Genomic DNA, 17,805 nt, shown 5'->3' with positions numbered 1-17,805 from the left:
CAATCGCCCAGCGCGGTCCGGAGCGCGAGCCAATCGGCACCAGGGCTCCGCCCCATCGCTGTACTCGCCAATCCGCGCAAGGGCACCGCCCCTGCCACCCTGTGGTCAGTCACCAATCGGCAGTGGGGGCCGGCCCGGGCACGCTCCGCCCCCCTAGGGGCGATTGGGACTTTGGATTGGCCAGTTCATCTGCGACGTAGGCGCTGCTTCCTCTCTGATTGGCGTATCCGGCGCGAGGCACCTACCGCTCATTGGAAGAGAAGGTTGTGAGGGGCGGGACGGCGCGAAGAGTGAACGCACGCCAGGTGGGAGCTGCGGTGCGGCAGGGCCCGGGTAGAGGCGCGGTCGTCGCGGGGCGGTGGGGATGGCGACCCGGGCGGCCCTGGCCACGTCGGAATCTGGGCGAGGGCGGGTGGACTCCTCCTGCCTGGGACCCGGTAGTGGACGGCGGGGCCGCGGGTCATCGGTGCCTCCGGCCCCCGAGCCTCTGAGCCCTGAGCCGCGGTCTGCGGGCGGGCGGGCTGAGAGACAGCTGGGCAAAGGTCCTAGCGGGGTCCTGGTGGGGGAAGGAACCTGGGCTGGTGCAGCCTGGACTCGTGAGCGGGGCAGAAAGTCGTGCTGTCACCCTGCAGGGTTGGGAGGTGGCTGCCCAGCTGCGGGGCCAGTTTGGGTCATGGAAGCAGTCCAGGAACCGTGAGGTGAGAGGTGAACCAGGACCTGTGGGGTTAGGGTGTCTTAGAGGTGGAGATGACGAGGTCAAGAGTGGTGGGTGAGAACCACCGAGATGGGGTGCACCTTGGGAACACCAAGTGTGCATGGTAGCAAAGTGGATCTACAGGGTGGCCCTGGTTCATCAGGACGTCCAAGGCTGGACATCCAGGTCAAGGGGAGTCGTCGTGGAGTGGGGAGCACTCAAAGCTATGATGGGGAAACATCACTGGGAAAGATCACTCAGGGACTGAAAAGAGAAGGGATCCCCAGAAGAGGAAGACGGTCCTGAGAAGGGACACTGGCCCAGGAGTCCAGGCCTGACAGCTCTGGATAAACTGCAGTGGTGGCCCAGAGTGGGAGGGCACACATGGCCACCCAGGGCCACTGGCAAAAGCTCCCTCCCAACAGCTCTAGGATGGAGAGCACCTAGCTCCCTCTGGGAGGGGAGCAGGAAGGGTGCCCAGTCTTGAGAGAGGCTGCTCCAGGCAGGGCTGGACGCCTCCAAGCAGGTCAGCCTCTGGACAACTGGGTTTTGCCAGTGTGGACATGGAACAGTTCCCGCTGGATCTGTTAACAAGCAGGCCGCGTAAGCTCAGCGCCAGGCTAATCCTTGTCACAGCTGGACATGAAGCCTGCATCTGAACCACAGGCCAGCTGCTCACTGGCTGTGTGACCTTAGCTGGTCACTTAACCACTCTGGGCTTCTGTTTCCCAGTCAGCAACACGGAGATTGTAATATGCTGTTTATTCGTGTCCGGGACTTTGATCAGTCCTTAGGACAGACTAAGTCTGATATGTCAGTGCTCGGCCTTTCTCTGGTGATTTCAGAGCGACGTTAGGGGAGCTCCAAATCTGGCTTGGCCTGAGGAAGATAACAGTTTCAGCTGGGTGGGGGCTTGGCCGGCCATCTCTGCCCTCGAGTGTGCTGGGGTGGCTGTGTCTGGCACAGCACGGGACTGGGGCTGAAGTGGGAAAGGTTCGGACCATGTGTATTTTAATTTGTTCATTTTGAAAGTAGATCTTTCTTTCCTCACCCTAACTCCTTCTTACAAGTTAGTTAAAGGCCCTTGAACCTCCCTTGAACCTGAGTCTTGCTGTCCAGGCCCACAAGCCGTCTGCCTAGCTCTGGCCTCCCCAGCATGAGCTAGTGGCACAGGGGCCGGCAGGCCTGCTCCAGGACACGGGGGACTCACTCGCCAGGCTCGGCTTCATTCCAGCCCATAACTAGGGTTTCCCAAAATTCTCATGTTTGAGCCTAAGAGTTTGTGGAAACGTTAATTTTTCTGTAGCTCCGTCGTGCGCACCAGCAGCATGTGATGTTAACTCCCCCTAAAGTGGCAGCTTAACTCGGACGCCCAGGACGCTGCTCCAGGCCATCCAAGCCCCGTGCCCGCAGCTGGGCGCTGCCTCGCCAGACTGCTCCTGTGCCAGACAGCACAGAGCCCGGACGACGGCTGGTTCACGCCCCTGAACGCAGGGCCCGGGGAGGCGGGGGACGGGGCGCCCGCCTGCACCTGTCGGTCCAGCACCTGCCGGTGTCGGGAACACAGCAGGTGCACCGTCAGTCGTCACTGTGCTTTGGCTGTGCCATCAGAATCGAGTCTTGTCTTCAGGCCCCTTCTGGAGGCAGCGGCCTCCGGCCAGCCTCCCCGGCTCTGTCCCCACACGGCCCCAGGCAGTCGCAGCCAGAGCCTCTGTCACCCAGTCACCTTCACATTCCAGGCTCCGGCCCAGCGTCGGGCCTCCCCGGCGAGCTTCCCACGGTCCAGGGGAGGCACAGCACATCCTCTCTAGAACTCAGTGTTTCTTCCCGGTGTCACTACCCCGGAGGCTGTGCTTTGGGTGGTGCCTCCCTCGGTCACCTTTTCCCACCTGTCCCCGTCCTCGGGGCTAGGCCAGGCGAGGGCTCCATGTCTGCTTTGACAACGTACTGCTTTGCCTCGAGTTGGTATTTCTCTTTCACTTGCTTTGTGACCTGGGAATGTAACCTCCACACCCGGGCGCCAGCTCTGCCACGCGGCGGCTTCGAGCTGATCAGATCCCCCAGTGCCCCTCTGTCCACAGCGGGCACTGTGGCCCTGCGTTTAGGCTACCTCCAGCTCCTGCCGGTGACCTGGCCTTCCAGAGGCAGAGCCACCCTGCTCTGAGTCACAGTGCTGGGGCCGGGAACCTCTGTGTGTCTCCTCTCCGGGCTCAGTGGTGTTTACTGTCAGCCCCACCCTGAAAAGCAGACCCTGGACACACAAACCCCGTCCCCTGCTCCAGGCAGAACTCGCAACCAGCCTGCTGGCTGAGGAGCCCCTCTGGCTGGGGCCCTGGGGCCTCCCGCCTGCCAGGCCGCTGTGACCAATCAGCACGGCCGCACTCTGGTGTCGGGCAGCAGGTTCCAGGCGTCCTGAGCCCTACGGTGCCGGACCCACGTCCCCCAACCGGACCGCGAGCCTGAGGGAGCAGGAGACCTGGTTCCTGAGGCTTCAGAAACAGCCTAATGCCCAAATCAGTGCAGTCTGGGCAGTGCAAGGGACAGTCCACAGCAGTGTGACCGCCCCCTCAGCCGAGGTGTCAGGACTTCGCAAGCCAGCGGGAGCACGGGGCCTTGCTGCTGGACACTGACCCTGGACTCGGCAGAGTGGCTGCTGGCTTGGCGTCCCCACGTGCTCCGCCATTTTGGGAGGCCATGAAGGGAGTGCGGAGTGGCCTGCTGGAGAGATGGGAGCCCCTGGGCTGGGCTGGTGGGTTGGGCGCCCGTCACCAGCTACACTTAGTGCTCAGGTCCCGGGAGAGGGTCACCTGCACGCTGGCCCAGCAAGGGCAAGGCCTGGCCGGACGCAGCCGGCATCGTTCTCCACCGAGACAGCTTGGTCACAGGCCTCCCGCCCCGAGCTCCCTGTGGGGTCCCACACTCACTTCCTCTGCTCTTTACAGGTGGAGACACACCCCAGGGAAGTGGCACTGGAGGACGCCGACCGGAGTGAGCCCAGGCGCGGGGACCCCAGCGAGGCGCTCGGGCTGGGGCTGGGGCGGGGGCCGGAGAGCCTGCTCGCTTCTGCAGCGGTAGACGGGACAGCGGGCGCCATGCCCGGCAGAGCGCAGGCGGGGCGGGGGCTTCTGCCCGTGCGCCAGCCGGGGGGCCGAGTCCAAGGCTCTCGAGCCGCACAGTGGCTTTCCTGCTAGCGTGCAGCCCGGCCCGAGCTCGCCCGTGGGGCCCCGTCACTGCCACGCTCGCCTCCCGCGAGGCCCGAGTTGACGCGAGCGCGTCCGTATTTGGGACCCTGGCAAGTCACGCGTCTTTGTGGTCAACCCACTGAAGAAATGGATTTGGATCAACTGGACCTGAACCCCAGAATTATTGCTGCAATTAAGAAAGGTGCGTTGCTCGCCACGTGCGCACGGCGGGCGTGGGCGGCGTCGGCGTGCGCACCTGCGCACGTGCGCGTCCCGCGGGCCGCGTGAGCGAGGCGCCCTCGCGCCCGGGCCCCGCCCTGCCGTGACCCCGGGGCGGCCGGCGTGCGCGGTGCGCAGGCGGGGACCACGTGCGGCCTGCCCGTGCGTGTCGACCGGGAGGATCCCTCGGGTTCGTTTTCTTTCCTCCGCGCCACAGGCGCACTGTACGAAAAGGCGTCTGCGTCCGCGGCGCAGCGGCGTTGCGCTTACACCCGGCTCTCTACGTCACGCGCTCGCCCCGCTCTGTGCGTCGCCGGCCGCTCACGGGGTCCCTGCCCCACGGTTTGGGCCGCCTCAGCTGTCAGGGCCGGGAATGGGGGACCCAGAGGCCACCGCGGAAGCGGGAGGGGCGGCGACCACCTCCGGCTCGCCCGGCGAATCCCGGTCCGCGCGCTGCGTTTTCTGTGTGCCGCTCACCGATCTGTCTCGCGTCCTCCAGTCTGTCTGTCAACCCTCGGTGGCCCTTTCCTGACGCCTCAAAGCGGGGTACAGCTCGCCCATTCCGTGTGCTGGCGCGTCCGCCCCCAGGGGCGCGGCCCCCACACAGCCTGCGCCCCGCGCCCCCTCCCGCCTCCCGGCCGGGGCTGGCACTGCACCCCGTGGCGACGTCCTGCGTGGGCGGCATCTCCCGCACCCCGGGCTGCGGTTCCCTCGGGGAGCGGCCGGAGTCCCGCCTCCCCTCCCGTCCAGGCTGCGCGCGCCTGTCTTCTACCTGGCGCATTCGGGGCGTAGGCGATTCCAGAAGTTCCTGCTACCTGCGGCTTGGCTCTCCCTCGCCGCGCTGAGCTAGCTGTTCCTATTAACTTTTTGTGGTGTTTTCACGTTTTGGCCTTCGTCCGGCCGGGCTGGCTGTGGTCTTAGCATACTTCTTATTCTATTCGTTTGAAAGTAGTGCATTTACACAAGTCCCAAGTTAATTTGGTCACCCGAAGTACCACACCACCCTCCAGAGGCGTGGCCTCCAGCCCTCCCCACGCAGCCGGCGCCCACAGGCTCTCCAACGCTCACGCTCTCTCCTCTTTCGCCCACCCGCTCGCCCCCTCCCTGCCTGCGCCCCACGCAGGCCCGGCCTCTGGCCGTGCATCGTGTGCAGGCCTGTCCTGAGAGGTGGCCCTGGGTGGCACCATCACTCGGCTCGGTGTGGGGGGGGGGACCCAGCTGCGTGTCTGGCCCCCCAGGTCCCGTCCCTCCTTGTCCTGTGTCGTCACACCCTGCCCAGGGGTTCAGGCACAGAGGGGTCGGGCCCCTGCCCACCGGGCCCCCAGAACTGGAGGACGGGGGTCCTGTCACTGTCCTGCCCCGTGTTACCGGAGTCTGACCTTGCCCTGCGATGTGTGATTTCAGCCAAACTGAACTCTGTGAAGGAGGTTTTGCATTTCTCTGGACCAGACTTGCAGAGGCTGACCGGCCTCTCTGGCCCCGACGTGCAGCGCTTGCTGAGGGCGGCATCCTCACACCTGCGGGGCAGCGGCGTGCTCACAGGTGGGCAGGTGGGCGAGGACGGGCCTGCTCTGCCCACGCCCCTGCCTGGGCGGGAGCCCTGCCTGGGCGGGAGCCCTGCCTGGTCGCTGCTCCTCGTCCAGGCCGGGGCCATGTGCAGAGGGCAGCGGGGAGGAGCCGCGGGACACGGTGGCGGGATCAGGACACACGGGGGCCACGGGGCCACCAGGCCTCCGCTCTGTGGGCGGTGTCCGGGCCATGTCCCCAGAGGAGGGGACGAGGCCGAGGGACGCAGGGAGCAGGGTCAGCAGGCAATCAGACAGCGCCCTGCAGCTGGGAGGGGCCCCTGGCATAGCCTGCGGGGGGGGGGGGGCCTGGCCCACCCGTGCCTCGGGCCAGTGGCAGCCGCTGGCAGCGGAGCCCCGCCTGACGGCCCCGCCCTCCGCAGCGCTGGACCTGCTGCAGCAGCAGGCGAGGTTCCCCACGCAGCACCGGCGCCTGAGCCTGGGCTGCCCCGTGCTGGACGGGCTCCTCGGCGGCGGCCTGCCCCTGGACGGCATCACCGAGCTGGCTGGCGGCAGCTCGGCCGGGAAGACCCAGCTGGCGCTGCAGCTCTGCCTGGCCGTGCAGTTCCCGCCGCGGCACGGAGGCCTGGAGGCCGGTGAGTGGACGCCCCCTCGGCGGACGGTGGGGCCGGGCCTGAGGGCCTGACCTGCCATTCACGTCCCTCGTGTCACTCTGCAGTTCCTCCACTGGGGGTGCAGAGGAAGGTGGGGGGCAGTTGGGGGGTGGGGACACGTGCAGCCGCCCCGCGGCAGGAGCACCGGCAGCGAGCCCCCCTCCCCCGCCCCACACGGAGCCGGAGGGGCATCGAGTGCCCACACCCCAGCCCGCAGGCTGCTCGGTCAGGCCTCTTGCCCTCTTTCCCGCGGGTGGGGCGAGCAGGGCATGGCGGGGGGTGGAGGCCCCGTGCGGGCGCCCCACCTGGCAGTAAGCGTCTGCAACCCTTGCACCCGCCTCGTCCAGCATTCGGGCGTTTGCAGGGCTGCCTGTTGGGCCCTCAGCCGTTAAGAGCTTGAGCTGTCTCCGGAGTGCGTGCTCAGTGGGGCGGTCGGCCGCCTCCCGCAGCGCCCAGCTCGTCCAGCAGCTGCCCTGCGCCCACGGCGCCCCGGACTCAGAGTGGACCTGTGAGCCCGTCTGTCACCTATCCGTCCAGATGGGGTGCCGGGCCCTGCAAGGGCTGGGGACAGACCTGGGCCCCCACCTTCCGAGGCCAAGCTGCCACCTCCCCCTGCTGTGACCTGTCCCTGGCTAGCTGGGACCCGGCCAGGGTTGGAATCCGCCTGCCTCTGTTTGAGCGCCGTGAGCCTCGCGGAGCTGGGGCGGGCCCTGGAGGGCGTGCTGGCCCTTTGGGCTCAGTGCCAGCGTCTCCTGACCGGGTGCGGGGGAGGCTCACGCCAGAGGCGGGCGCTCGTGTGCCTGCCACCTCCTGTCCCTGTCCCGGTGAGGGCGCAGCCCAGGAAGGCCTAGGGCAGGTGCCCAGCATTCTCTGCCTTGTCATCCGAGACTGTGTGGTGCCGGTGGAGGGGCTCAGCGTTGAACGTGGGCGTGGTCATCAGCTCGCCTTCCACAGAGCCGCCCGGAAACCGTGGTGGGGGGAGCCAGCTCGCTCCCCAGCGCCCCAGGCCGCCTGAGGCTGGATCGGCTCTTTGCTGTGACTCACACTGGGCTCCTGCCCGTTTGCCTTCTTGGGGGCAGCCAGGGTGGCCGGGGGCCGCGCCGAGATGGGTCAGGGCAGAGCAAGGGGCAGGTGGGCAAAGCACAGGGCCAGCCATCAGGTCGTGGTCCTGAACCTCTCCTGGGCCTGGTCACCTTTGCTCCAGCCCACGGCAGTCCCCAGGGACCTGTTTTCTCCTGGACAGTCACACAGCGGCGACCTGTTGGCATCTGCTCCCATCAGCCAGGCCCGAGCCTGTCAGGGCTCAGCGTGCGCCCGGCACATAGTAGGTGCTCCCTGGTTCCCCGGGGAAGGGAGGAGGGGCAGGTCCCCAGAGCTGCGGGGGCTGTGCCAGCTCGCGTGGCCTGGTCCCTCCCCGGGGACTCTCCTGGACTCCCAGGAGTGTTGGAAGCAGAGCCGGAGCCCCTCACTCCAGACACGCAGGCCCCATGTGGCACCGACTGCTCGCTCCCTCAGCTCCCAGCCTGACGTGGCCCTGCGTGGGCGGAGGCCGCCTCGGCCACCGCGGGCCTGGAGGGTCTCACACCCTTCCACGGCCAGACAGCCACGGCCCTTGTTTTGGTGACAGTCGCATCCCATCGTGTGGGTCAACGTGACCCCTGCAGGCGCCTGAGATGCTGGGGTCCGGGGCCCGGCACCCCGGCCGCCTCTGTGGCCCCTCCCATGCCCGCCGGACACGGACAAGGACGCCCAGCGCTCAGCCGGCGGGCGCGGGGCCGAGGGGCCAGCTCCCGGGTGACACGAGCAGTCTGGGGACACCCGTCGGATCCAGGGAGAAGAACCAGCCGGACGGGCCACTGCTGGAAGGTGCGGAGGCCAGCGTCAGGCTGGCCGGTGTCCACGTCCAGAGACACAGCCCTCAGGAAGGAAGAGACGCGGACGCGGCCACCGCAGTGGCACATGGGAAAACCGAGACAGCCGGATGGGACGTCCCCACCGGGGGACGGCGACACATTAAACGAGGGTCCAGTGCGCATGTCTCCCTGGGAAGTGACACCCCCAAACCAAACCTGACAGCCCAATTCTGGGAAGAACGGCAAAGAGGCTCGCGCTACTGTGAGCCCTGCATGTAGGGAAGGGGGGGCCCCTCCCCCCGCCTGCCTCCCTCTGCCCGGGCCCCCCCTCAGCCCGCCCCCCCCCCCCCCCGCCGCCAGCTCTCGGGCCGCGCACATGCCGGTGCCCTCTCTCCAAGACCATGAAGAATGTGGTCACCCCCAGCCGCCCTGGGCCTCCTGACAAGGGAGGGGCCAGGACGTCGGAGGAAGGAAGGAGGCGAGGTCACCGCCGGGCGGGCCGCGGTGCCTCCCTGTCCTGCACCAGTTCTGAACTCGAAGTTCCCTGGAAACAGAATTGGAGCCCGAGGCCCTCGGCGCCGACGCGGTCTGGCTCCCCGTCCCGTCCCCTGCCCGGGCTGTGCTGTGGCGGAGGCAGTGAGGGCACAGGAAGCTCGGCGGTGGCCCTGCCGTCCTGGAGCAGCACAGCCAGCCGTTCCCCTCCTTTTCATAATTGGGACGTGACTCACGTACCGTAAAATTCACTCTTGAAATGCAGACGTCACTTTTTGGTGCCTTCACAAAGCGCCATCACGACGGCCTAATTCTAGGGCGTTTCGTTCCCACGAGGGGACACGCTGTGCCCGGTAGTGCCACCACGGCGCCGTCTGGCCCGGCCCCGGGCAGCCGCCCGCGCTGTCCCTGATCCGTCCCTGATGTTTCGTGTGGACAGAGCGCACCCTGCTCAGCTGGCTTCCTTCGCGCGGCGCCGGCCTCCTTCCTTTTCGTGGCTGAGTGACTGTCCCGTGTCCACCGCGGCTGGTTTGCATTCACCCACCGGTGGGCTCCGGGCCGCCGGCCCCCTCCGGCCCTCACGGCCACCGCGGTCGTGTCGGTGAGCCTGCACGTCCGGCCTCGTCCCCTGGGGCAGCGGGTCACTGCGTACCTTTCTGAGGACCCGCCCGGCTGCCGGCAGCCGCCCATCATCCTGCGCGCCCAGCGGCAGAGTCCAGGCCCGCCCGCCCGTCCTGGGCGTCGCCCGGTGGCCGCGCACGGGCCTTGGGCCTCGCCGTGGCTCTCCCTCCCCTGCCGACCGCGACACTGAGCGCCTTGCACGAGCTCATCGTTCGCCGCGTCTCTTCTTTGGAGAAACGGCTCTTCAGAGCTTTCGCCCCTTTCAAAGTCCAGGTTATTGTCATTTTGTGCTTGGGTTTTAAGAGTTCTGTGTGCACTCCGGTACGGGAATCGCGTCCGGCACGTGACCTGCGGCATTTCCTGGCAGTAGATCGTTTTATCATTTTCTTGATGGTGTCCTTTGAAACAAAAAACTTTCGTTTTGATGAAATCCGGTTTATCTGTCTTTCCTGGCTCGTGCTCTGGTGTCGTATCTGAGAACCCCTTGGCTGACCGAGGTCACGGGATCTGCCCCGTATCGTCCCCCGAGAGGTCCGCCGTCCTGGCGCTCGCCTTGGATCCGCTGTGGCGCAGGGGTCTAACTGCTTTCTCTCGCATGCGGCTGTCCGGCTGTCCCAGGCCATTTGTTGAAGAGACTGTTCCTCCCCCACTGAATTGTCCCCGGTTGAAACCGGTTGCCATCGCGCTAGGGCTGACTTCGGGCGGCCCGTGTCCTTGGTCGCTGGACCCCGGCCCCGGCCAGCGCCCTGCCGCATTTGTGCAGGCTCCTGGTGACGTGCCGCTCGTGATCTAGTTGTTTGGCCGCTTTTCCAAACACAGCCGGGACAGTTATCACCGCGTAGGCCGGGATCACAGGAGGAGCCTGGAGAGTGGCATTCGGGAGGCGTCTGCCCGGTGGAGCCTCCGCGGCACGTCCCAGTGTCTGCGGAGGGGGAGCTTCCAAAAGCTCTCACTCCCACAACGCCTCGCTCCTCCACTCGAGATGGCCCAGGGGCCGACCTGCAGGGTGGCGTCCCGCGGCGGGGTGGGCGGGGCGGGCGGCCAGGTCCGGCCTGACTGCAGGGGCCGCGCGTGGGAGGGGGCGGGGGCGGTGGCCGCGGCCGCCCGCGGTCCCCGGCGTGCTCACGGCCCTGGCTCGCAGGCGCCGTGTACGTCTGCACCGAGGACGCCTTCGCCAGCCGGCGTCTGCAGCAGCTCATCGCCCAGCAGCAGCGCCTGCGGGTGGACGTCCCGGGGGAGGTGGTCAGGAGGATCAAGTTCAGCAACCAGATCTTCATCGAGCACGCGGCCGACGTGGTGAGTGTCGCGCCCGGTCAGTCGCCAGGGCCGGTCTGCCCCACGCCCGGGCACGGCCGCGCTACCCGACACTCAGGTTGAGCTGGGGGCCCGATGTGTTTCCTGTCAACCCGCGAGGGGTGGGGAAGGGACGAGTCCATCCCCTTGAAAAGGCTGAAGTGGGCCACCCAGAGGTGACCAATGCTCAGAGGACAGCACCCACCCCAGGCGAGAGGAGTCTCTGTGGGTTTGACGTCCGCCTCTGACGGAGGGTCCCCCACCTGGCGAGGGCCTACTGGGCACCCAGGTCTCTGACCACTGCCTGGCTGGGCCGCTGCAGAGACCACATCTGGAAGTCACCAAGTCGAGTGTCCCATCCCCACGGGGACAGGCCAGAGGGGCTGCCGGGGAGCTGGGCCGGCCAGAGGGGCAGGGAAGCTGTGACCTAGTCGGCCTTTCGACCTTGGGCCACAGTTGGTAGAGGGACGAGCCTTGATTGGAAGGGACGTGAAAGGTGGGGAGCTGACAAGCCAGCACTCCAAAGGTGAGGAGGGGCCAGGCCCCCCAGCGGGCTCCCCCTGGTTTAAGAGTTGGTACAAAGGGAACTTCCAGTAAAGAATAAGACATATAAACTTTTAATTTTCAAAAAATTTACAGCAAAGGACATCGTCACACACAGCATGGGGCGGAAATGCGCGGAGCCGCGCGTGAGGCCGGGCTCGGGGCAGGACACAGGCGGGTCCCCTGGGCAGCGGCTGCACCCGCGGGGTCCTGCCGCAGTGTGGCTGTTAGTGCGACAGTGTCCAGGGCACGTGGGACACGGTCAGCACTGCCGGCCGCCCGCTCCGGGGCCCTCCGGCCTCGCGGCTGTCCCCGGGCTGTCCCCGGGCCGGCTCCGTCCTCGCCCGAGCAGCATCGTCCTGCGTCTCTGGCTCGGTGCAGCTTTACTGCAAGAGAAGGCCACGGTCAGGCCAGGCCGCGGGGCCGGCGGCGTCTCAGCTCTGTCCTGAAACCCGCCTGGGGGGAGGCAGCCCCTGCCCTTTGAGCCCCGTGTCTGCCGACAGACTGAGGGAGGCGGGGCACTCCTGGGGGACGGGGGCCCCAAGCCAGGCCGCTCTTAGAGCCTGGGCCGCACAGCAGGTGGGCACAGCCCCCGCCTGCCTGTGGTGACGGGGAGGGTGCAGGACTCACACTGATGTCAGCGCCCTCCAGGCCACCGCTGCTGCTGGCATTTTCCACAAAAAGAGGCTCGGCCGGTGACAACCTGGAGGTCGAAGCACAGAACTGAGTTTCATTCCAGACAAGGAGCCGCACCTGCCGGCCCTGTGCGCGCGGCCACGGGGAGCCCGGCCACGGCCGCTCGGAGTGCAGGGCTGAGGCCCGGGGCACCTGCACCCTCCCCCTGGCCCCTGCACGGCGTCCACTCCCTGGTGTGCAGCCTGGGCACGGCCCAGGGTTCTCCATGCTCCAGGCACTGCCAGGTGGACAGACCTGGCCCCTGGCCTGCTGCTGGGCGGGGCTCAGGGCCGCCCCAGACCCGCCTGACGAGGGTGCAGTCCCAGTTATCACCGCTGGGACAGGCTGGCTTTGGCGACGTGGCCAGGTCCAGGTGTTCAGGCAGGCGTGGGGCCCCCGGAGGACGGGGCCCGGTCGGGGTGATGGCCTGCAGGGGGGACGGGCCAGACCCGCCAGGGACTCGGGAGTAAGACGGGAAGGACGTAAGGGGTCCCTCGGCGCCAGGCGGAGGGGGAGATGCGGGTGGTGGGGACAGTGACGCCCCCCGCTCGGCCTCCAGGACACGCTGCTGGAGTGTGTGCAGAGGAAGGTGCCCGTGCTGCTGTCTCGGGGGATGGTGCGTCTGGTGGTCATCGACTCGGTGGCAGCCCCATTCCGCTGTGAGCCTGACGGGCCGAGCCCAGCGCCCAGGGCCCAGCGTCTGCAGGCGCTGGGGGCCACACTGCGCCGGCTCAGCTGTACCTTCCGGAGCCCCGTGCTCTGCATCAACCAGGCGGGCCCCCCACCCTGGGGCTGGGCGCAGGCTTGGGGGTGGGGCGGCAGCGTGGGGCCTGCAGCTGACCCCGACCCTACCTTCCAGGTGACAGAGAGCGTGCAGGAGCGAGACGCGGGGCCTGCTCCGGGCCCCGGCACCTGGGAGGAGCGGCTCGCCCCGGCCCTCGGAGCCGCCTGGTCCAGCCAGCTCCTCATGAGGCTGATGGCCACCCGGCGCCGCCCCGAGGAGGCCACCCTCGCCCCGTCGGGCCGCCCGGGCCGCACCCTGAGGATCCTCTTTGCCCCCCACCTGCCCCCCTCGTCCTGTTCCTACACGGTCAGCGCCGAGGGCGTGCGCGGGATGCCAGGGACCGAGTCTGGCTGACGCCGCAGCAGCAGAGCCGCGGCCGGGGCCCAGGGGTGCCCGTTCTGCAGGCAGCGTCGCCGGACACCGCCCAGGTCACCACGAGGGAGTCGGCTCCACGTCCTCACCCCAGGGAGAGAGCGAGCACTGGGGCCCCGCCTGGGGACTGGGACCTGCTCCTTCCTCTCCTTGGGGTTCACGATGCACCCAGCTTCCAGGCCAGGGGCCCTCGTGCCCACTGCGGCTCTGGCCTGCGAGGCACCACGGCGGTCTGGAGGCCCCGACCCCTCGAGGCGCTGCTTCTCCAGCCTCCGCCCACTAGCTCGTGCACCGATAGGCCACACCCTGGGTACCTGCCCAGCAGGGTCGCCTTTGTGCCTCCCGGGGCTCCCGTGGGCTGCTCCCCCACCAGGCTGCATCGGGGCCACTGTGACGTGAGTGCCTACTGGCCCTGTCCCCTCACTGGAGTGCTGCTGCGAGGTCCGGGAGGGGTCTGGGGAGAGAGGGCACCCTGCCTCTGCCTCCAGCCACCGCGGGTGAAGCCCCAGGCGGCCGTGCTGGCCCGTCTGCGGGACGACCAGTCCGGGGCAAACGAGAACTGTTCCGCAAGACAAGGCAGCGTCCTGGCATGTCCCCGGTGCCTCCGCCAGCCGGGCGTCAGGACTCGGGGGAGCATCCGCCCTGCAGAGCGGTGGCCGGACGCCCAGCAGGCCACCCGCACGGCCCTCGCCGTGGCCAGGGCTGGCCTTCCAGGTGAGAGCAGGTCCCGTCAGCACAGGGTCCCGCTGCATCTAGTGCCAACCGGAATCTGACCATCTGGTCGTGGGGACATGAGGCCCGGCGGTCACTGAGGGTCCTGACGGCCAGCCCAGAGGATGCGGCCTCTGCGTGGGCAGAGCCGAGTGCGTCTTCATCCCTGCCCCGGGGCCTTGGACAGCCCCGTGTGCCGAGCCAGCCCGGCTGTGCCCCCCGCCTGCTCACTGGCGCTTGCTCTCGGCCAGCCACGGTCCTAAGGAGTGAATCCTCAGAGACGGGTCTCATTACTGTCCTTGGTCTCAAGAACAGGCACAGGAAGAGTGACCTGGCCACTGTCCTACAACCCTGCAGCACGCACCGCGGGCCCCAATGGTGCCACCACTGGGCGTGGGCTGGAACCCCCTGGGGTGGGACGGCCACCTTCGGTGTGGACGTCCTTCCAGAGCAGGGTGGTCTGTTCCTAGCTTTCACCAAATTTCTATAGTCTGACCCTCAAAAGGTTAGGGACGGCCATTGGAACACAGAGGGTTCTCCTGGGGTTGAAGTTTACAAAGAGCCTTTGCAAAACTGCAGGACTTCACAACAGGAAATAAAACACTTTATTTTTGTCATTAAACATAAATAATTCCAAATGATTTCTCGTTAAGTCACACAAACAAGAAAACTACAGCCCCCAGACAGAATGGAAGGTAAGGATGACCAAGCAATCCGTACCTGCCTACCAGGCTGACAGCTACACACAGCCCCGGGGAGCCCCCAGCCCCTCGGGAACGCATCCCCAAGGAGCACCCGCCACTGCTGTCCTGGGCCTCTCACTGTGCACTGTCCCCCCCACACAGCTCGGTTCCACCGCCAACCAGTGGCCTCCCCCACGGCGTTGGGGACGAGCGTGTAGGCCTGCCCAGGTCCGCGGGAGCTGCCGCCTGTGCCGACCAGGCCCACACAGCGGACCTGCACCCGCCTTTGGCCAGTGCCATCCGAGTGCCACTTTACAGTTCTCAGAAGTCTGATGCTCGTAATTGCTCGCAATCAAGTGCAGACATAGACATGTCAGAAAGCTCGCACTCGTCATGTGCTTCTAAGGACATCCCACAAAGTGAGGATGATGAGATACTTTATTACAAACTATCTTTAGTGATACTTAGTTTTACTGAATGTCTAATTACGTGTTCCTAGTAGCTCTCTGACCCAACAGGTCATAGAAATTTTTTAATTCCAGAAAATAACTATTTGAATCCTATACTGCAAACAAAGGCAGCTGCAGAATCCAACCCAGCCCGGGAGCGCACGGGCCGCGCGGCCCGCCCTGCCAGGACCTCGGCCTTCAGACTCCCGCTGAAAGCATGGCAGTGCGTCCTGCAGACGCTGCACGGCCCCAGCCCACGTCCGTCCTCTCCGGGGACTCCAATTTGACAGGAATTATGGATGGATGAGGGCTGACTCCCGTGGGGCCCCTCACTGGGAAAGGAAAACATTGGGGGACAGCTGGACCCACTGCTGCTCTTGGAGAAAGTTAAGATTCAGACCAGAAGTGGGCTACGACCTGGCCCATCTCTATTCTGGTTCAAGTTCAGAAACGACTGCAGACTCCCCTGCGGCACCCCCTGGGATGGGAAGGGTGTCGCACCCGCCTTCAGGAGGCCTCTGGCCTCACACCGAACACTTCCCACACACCCTGCAAAGGCCAACACAGGCCACCGAGGGACCCAGGCCAACGGGCTCCTAGCCAGGTCGGGTTCAAAAAAGGTCCCTGCAGAGATGGTCTGTTTCCAGTAACTGGGAGCTTAAAATTAAATTGTCTGGGCCCACGTTCACTCTCTCTGAACAGTCCTTGCTGGTCCGGAGGGGGCGGTCACGGCGGACAGGAGGGAGGAAACGGCCTCTGACAGGGACGGGACGCAGATGGCCCCAGGCAACGCCCGCTCGCCCCCCTGCTGCGGCTGGACCTGCAGGCCGCAGCGCCCACTCTACGCGGGGACCCAGCTGTGCTCTCCGCTGCTGTGTGGTTTCTACAACCTGTCACGTTTTAAGCACCTCTGGAGAGCATCAAGAGAGTGAGTCCGTCCTGATCCATGGGCCACAAATCTACAGTCAATGTCAAAAAGGGCGTGGCCGGCAGGGCAGGCTGGAGGGGACCGTCTGCGGGGCCCAGCGGTGAGCGAGTGCCGTCTGAGGGGAAGTGTGCGCTCGCCACAGGGTGACGCTGCTTACAGGAAGCGCCCAGGAGCGCCTCGCTGCGACACGCCCCAGGCCCCGAGCCCCCACTCTGGCTGAACCGCACGTGGACTCCAGGGCGCCCCAGGGGGAGGCCCCGGTAAAGCCACTGAGTTGCCCAGGGTCCTCGGAGAACTCTCCGTGAGCCCTCGTGGGCGCGTATGCAGCCGCGTGCCAGTCACAGGAAGCGGAACCTGGGAACACGCGGCCCCCGCAGCGAGACCACCTGCGTCACCACGTCAGCCTCGCGGGGACACTCGGACCCCGTCGGACGGGAGGAGCTGCTGCGCCACCGCACGGCCACGCCCCCTGCACGGCTGTCTGCAGCTTCGTCCTGTCGTCTTACCCTCCGGTCAGAACCAGCCCCGAAGCCAGATGTGACAGCGCCCCGTCCAAGTGGCCGCCGTGGAGCTCGACACTGCCAAACAGCCTTTTATTAGGAACAGTGCTTAGAGTCGGGGCCAGGACAGAGAATGGCCCGCGGGGTGGGTGTGGGCGCAGGCCATGCGCAGGGCAGCCGCCCAGAGGGACAGCCGCTGGCCACTGCCCACTCCCCCGAGGATCGGGGTGCAGAGCCCTGACCCGCAGCCCACTCAGTGTGGCGTTTAAGTTAGAATGGAACAGATCTTGCTGCCGTGGCGGGAAGGGCATGAGTCCGTGGCAGCGGCGACTCCGGGCGTGCTGAAGCCGCTGCGCCTGCCGGGTCTCACAGGCGTGCTCGGGCAGCTGTCCAGCCCCGGGACGGCGGGCCACTTAACGGAATGCGGGCAGCCCCCCTGGGCAGGTGGGGGTCACTGCCTAGGGGAGGGCAGCCTCGGGGCTCAGCTAGCTCGGCCTCGGCCCGCAGCGGGCCAGGTCGGTGTGGCTGGCACTCAGACCTCTCGAGTCTGCTAGACAATTAGTTCGGTCCTGCATGGGAAAAACAAATGGAAAAATTACAGTTAACCAGCACCTCAGAGGACGCCAGCCTCACGCAGTCTCAGCTCCAAGAGCTGCAGGAGAGGCAGGCGGCGCCGGAGCCCTGGGACCCCAGCGTGCAGGCGCCAAGGACGGGGGCGGGAGGACCGTCCGCTCCCATCTCCAGGACAAAACGCTCCCACCACCAGGAGCACATACGGCAAGCCACCAGCTTCCTACCAACAGCCTGCGGCTTCCGACCAGAGGCCTGGGGAGTAGCACCTGGGAAGTCACCTCCCAAGGGTGCTGGGGGTGAGGAGGGAGGCCAGCACGTCTGCCAGGCCGTCCCTGTCAGCGAACACCTGTCTGAATACGCTGGAGCAGGGCCACTGGGGAGGCCGCCGCCGCCGTGACGGGCGCCGTGACCAGGAAGTCTGGCCACCAGCAGGTGAGCAGTGGCTGCTGAGTCAGAAGGCCGCCTTTGGCACGAGGCCGAGCTGCCCGGTGTGGCTGGCACACCTGAGAAACAGGGCCAGGTTCTAGGGTCCAGGGGCCTGGCCTTAGCCCAACGGTCACACCAGACATTTAAAAGAAATGCAAAATAAAAAGGAATTTTTGATGGAGAGGAGGATGCCAACAATTTTAAATGTGACCTGTTCAAGCAAGACTTGGAAAGCTGACAAAGTGTCTAAGCAGCAGCATAGCATGTTATGTACTCGTTAGTAAAGTTGTGAACAGTTCTAAACACTGAACTGCTGAACTAGACAATAAATGTTATAAACTTATCGGAGACTAAAATCATATAAATTAACAATACGAATGACTGACCAAGTTTTGATATTACTTTATCAGACTATTTAATGTCTAATTCGGTCAATCACGCTGCCTGTGAAGATCGCTGATTAACATGCTGAGCATGTTCACAGCGTGAGCATTCCCACAGTGCAGTCGAACTAGCGCAGGAGCCACGGCCGCCACGTGCCCACGTGCCCGGGACTCGGGGGCAGGGCGACCCGCAGCGCCCGCTCGGCGGCAAGGGGCGAGGGAGGGTGTGCGCGGCCCGGCTCGGC

At 66.1% G+C, this 17,805-nt stretch overlaps 2 protein-coding genes across 13 annotated transcripts in view; one reads left to right on the top strand and one right to left on the bottom strand.

The window, feature by feature from the left end:
• Positions 1-275: 275 nt before the first annotated feature.
• Positions 276-17,555, top strand: XRCC3 (X-ray repair cross complementing 3). 4 transcript variants are annotated; one of them, XM_036239194.1, is made up of 6 exons: positions 335-4,078; positions 5,500-5,637; positions 6,044-6,256; positions 10,382-10,536; positions 12,311-12,523; positions 12,611-13,027. In XM_036239194.1, exons 1-6 carry the CDS (start codon positions 4,024-4,026, stop codon positions 12,887-12,889), a joined length of 1,053 nt encoding a protein of 350 aa, XP_036095087.1. In that variant the 5' UTR covers positions 335-4,023; the 3' UTR covers positions 12,890-13,027. The 4 variants fall into 4 exon arrangements, with proteins under 4 accessions (XP_036095085.1, XP_036095087.1, XP_036095084.1 ...); XM_036239192.1 differs by lacking the exons at positions 10,382-10,536; positions 12,311-12,523 and adding an exon at positions 276-305 and having other exon boundaries at positions 3,637-4,078; positions 12,611-17,555; XM_036239191.1 differs by lacking the exons at positions 10,382-10,536; positions 12,311-12,523 and having other exon boundaries at positions 335-698; positions 3,637-4,078; positions 12,611-17,555.
• Positions 11,128-17,805, bottom strand: part of KLC1 (kinesin light chain 1) — a 49,080-nt gene continuing 42,402 nt past the window's right edge. For 6 of the 9 annotated variants that reach the window (XM_016121404.2, XM_016121405.2, XM_036239187.1 and 3 more), the window contains one exon: positions 14,201-16,747. In XM_016121404.2, the coding sequence (XP_015976890.1) occupies positions 16,664-16,747 (84 nt within the window). In that variant the 3' untranslated portion in view covers positions 14,201-16,663. Of the gene's footprint in view, positions 11,463-11,706; positions 11,780-14,200; positions 16,748-17,805 lie in introns of those variants that run through there. The other 3 variants (XM_016121407.2, XM_016121409.2, XM_016121408.2) reach the window with 1 other exon arrangement.

This window comes from Rousettus aegyptiacus, unplaced genomic scaffold, assembly GCF_014176215.1.
Source record: "Rousettus aegyptiacus isolate mRouAeg1 unplaced genomic scaffold, mRouAeg1.p scaffold_m13_p_3, whole genome shotgun sequence".
Taxonomy (NCBI): domain Eukaryota; kingdom Metazoa; phylum Chordata; class Mammalia; order Chiroptera; family Pteropodidae; genus Rousettus; species Rousettus aegyptiacus.
The sequence above is the reverse complement of the archived record's forward strand: the minus strand, read 5'-3'. Positions and strand labels throughout refer to the sequence as shown.

Bases quoted from the DNA above. Each gene is read 5' to 3' on its own strand.
- XRCC3 (XM_036239192.1), top strand. From the start codon at position 4,024: ATGGATTTGGATCAACTGGACCTGAACCCCAGAATTATTGCTGCAATT. The intron at 5,638-6,043 runs GTGGGCAGGTGG...CGCCCTCCGCAG, and splicing joins GGGCAGCGGCGTGCTCACAG to CGCTGGACCTGCTGCAGCAG. The intron at 6,257-12,610 runs GTGAGTGGACGC...CCTACCTTCCAG, and splicing joins GCACGGAGGCCTGGAGGCCG to GTGACAGAGAGCGTGCAGGA.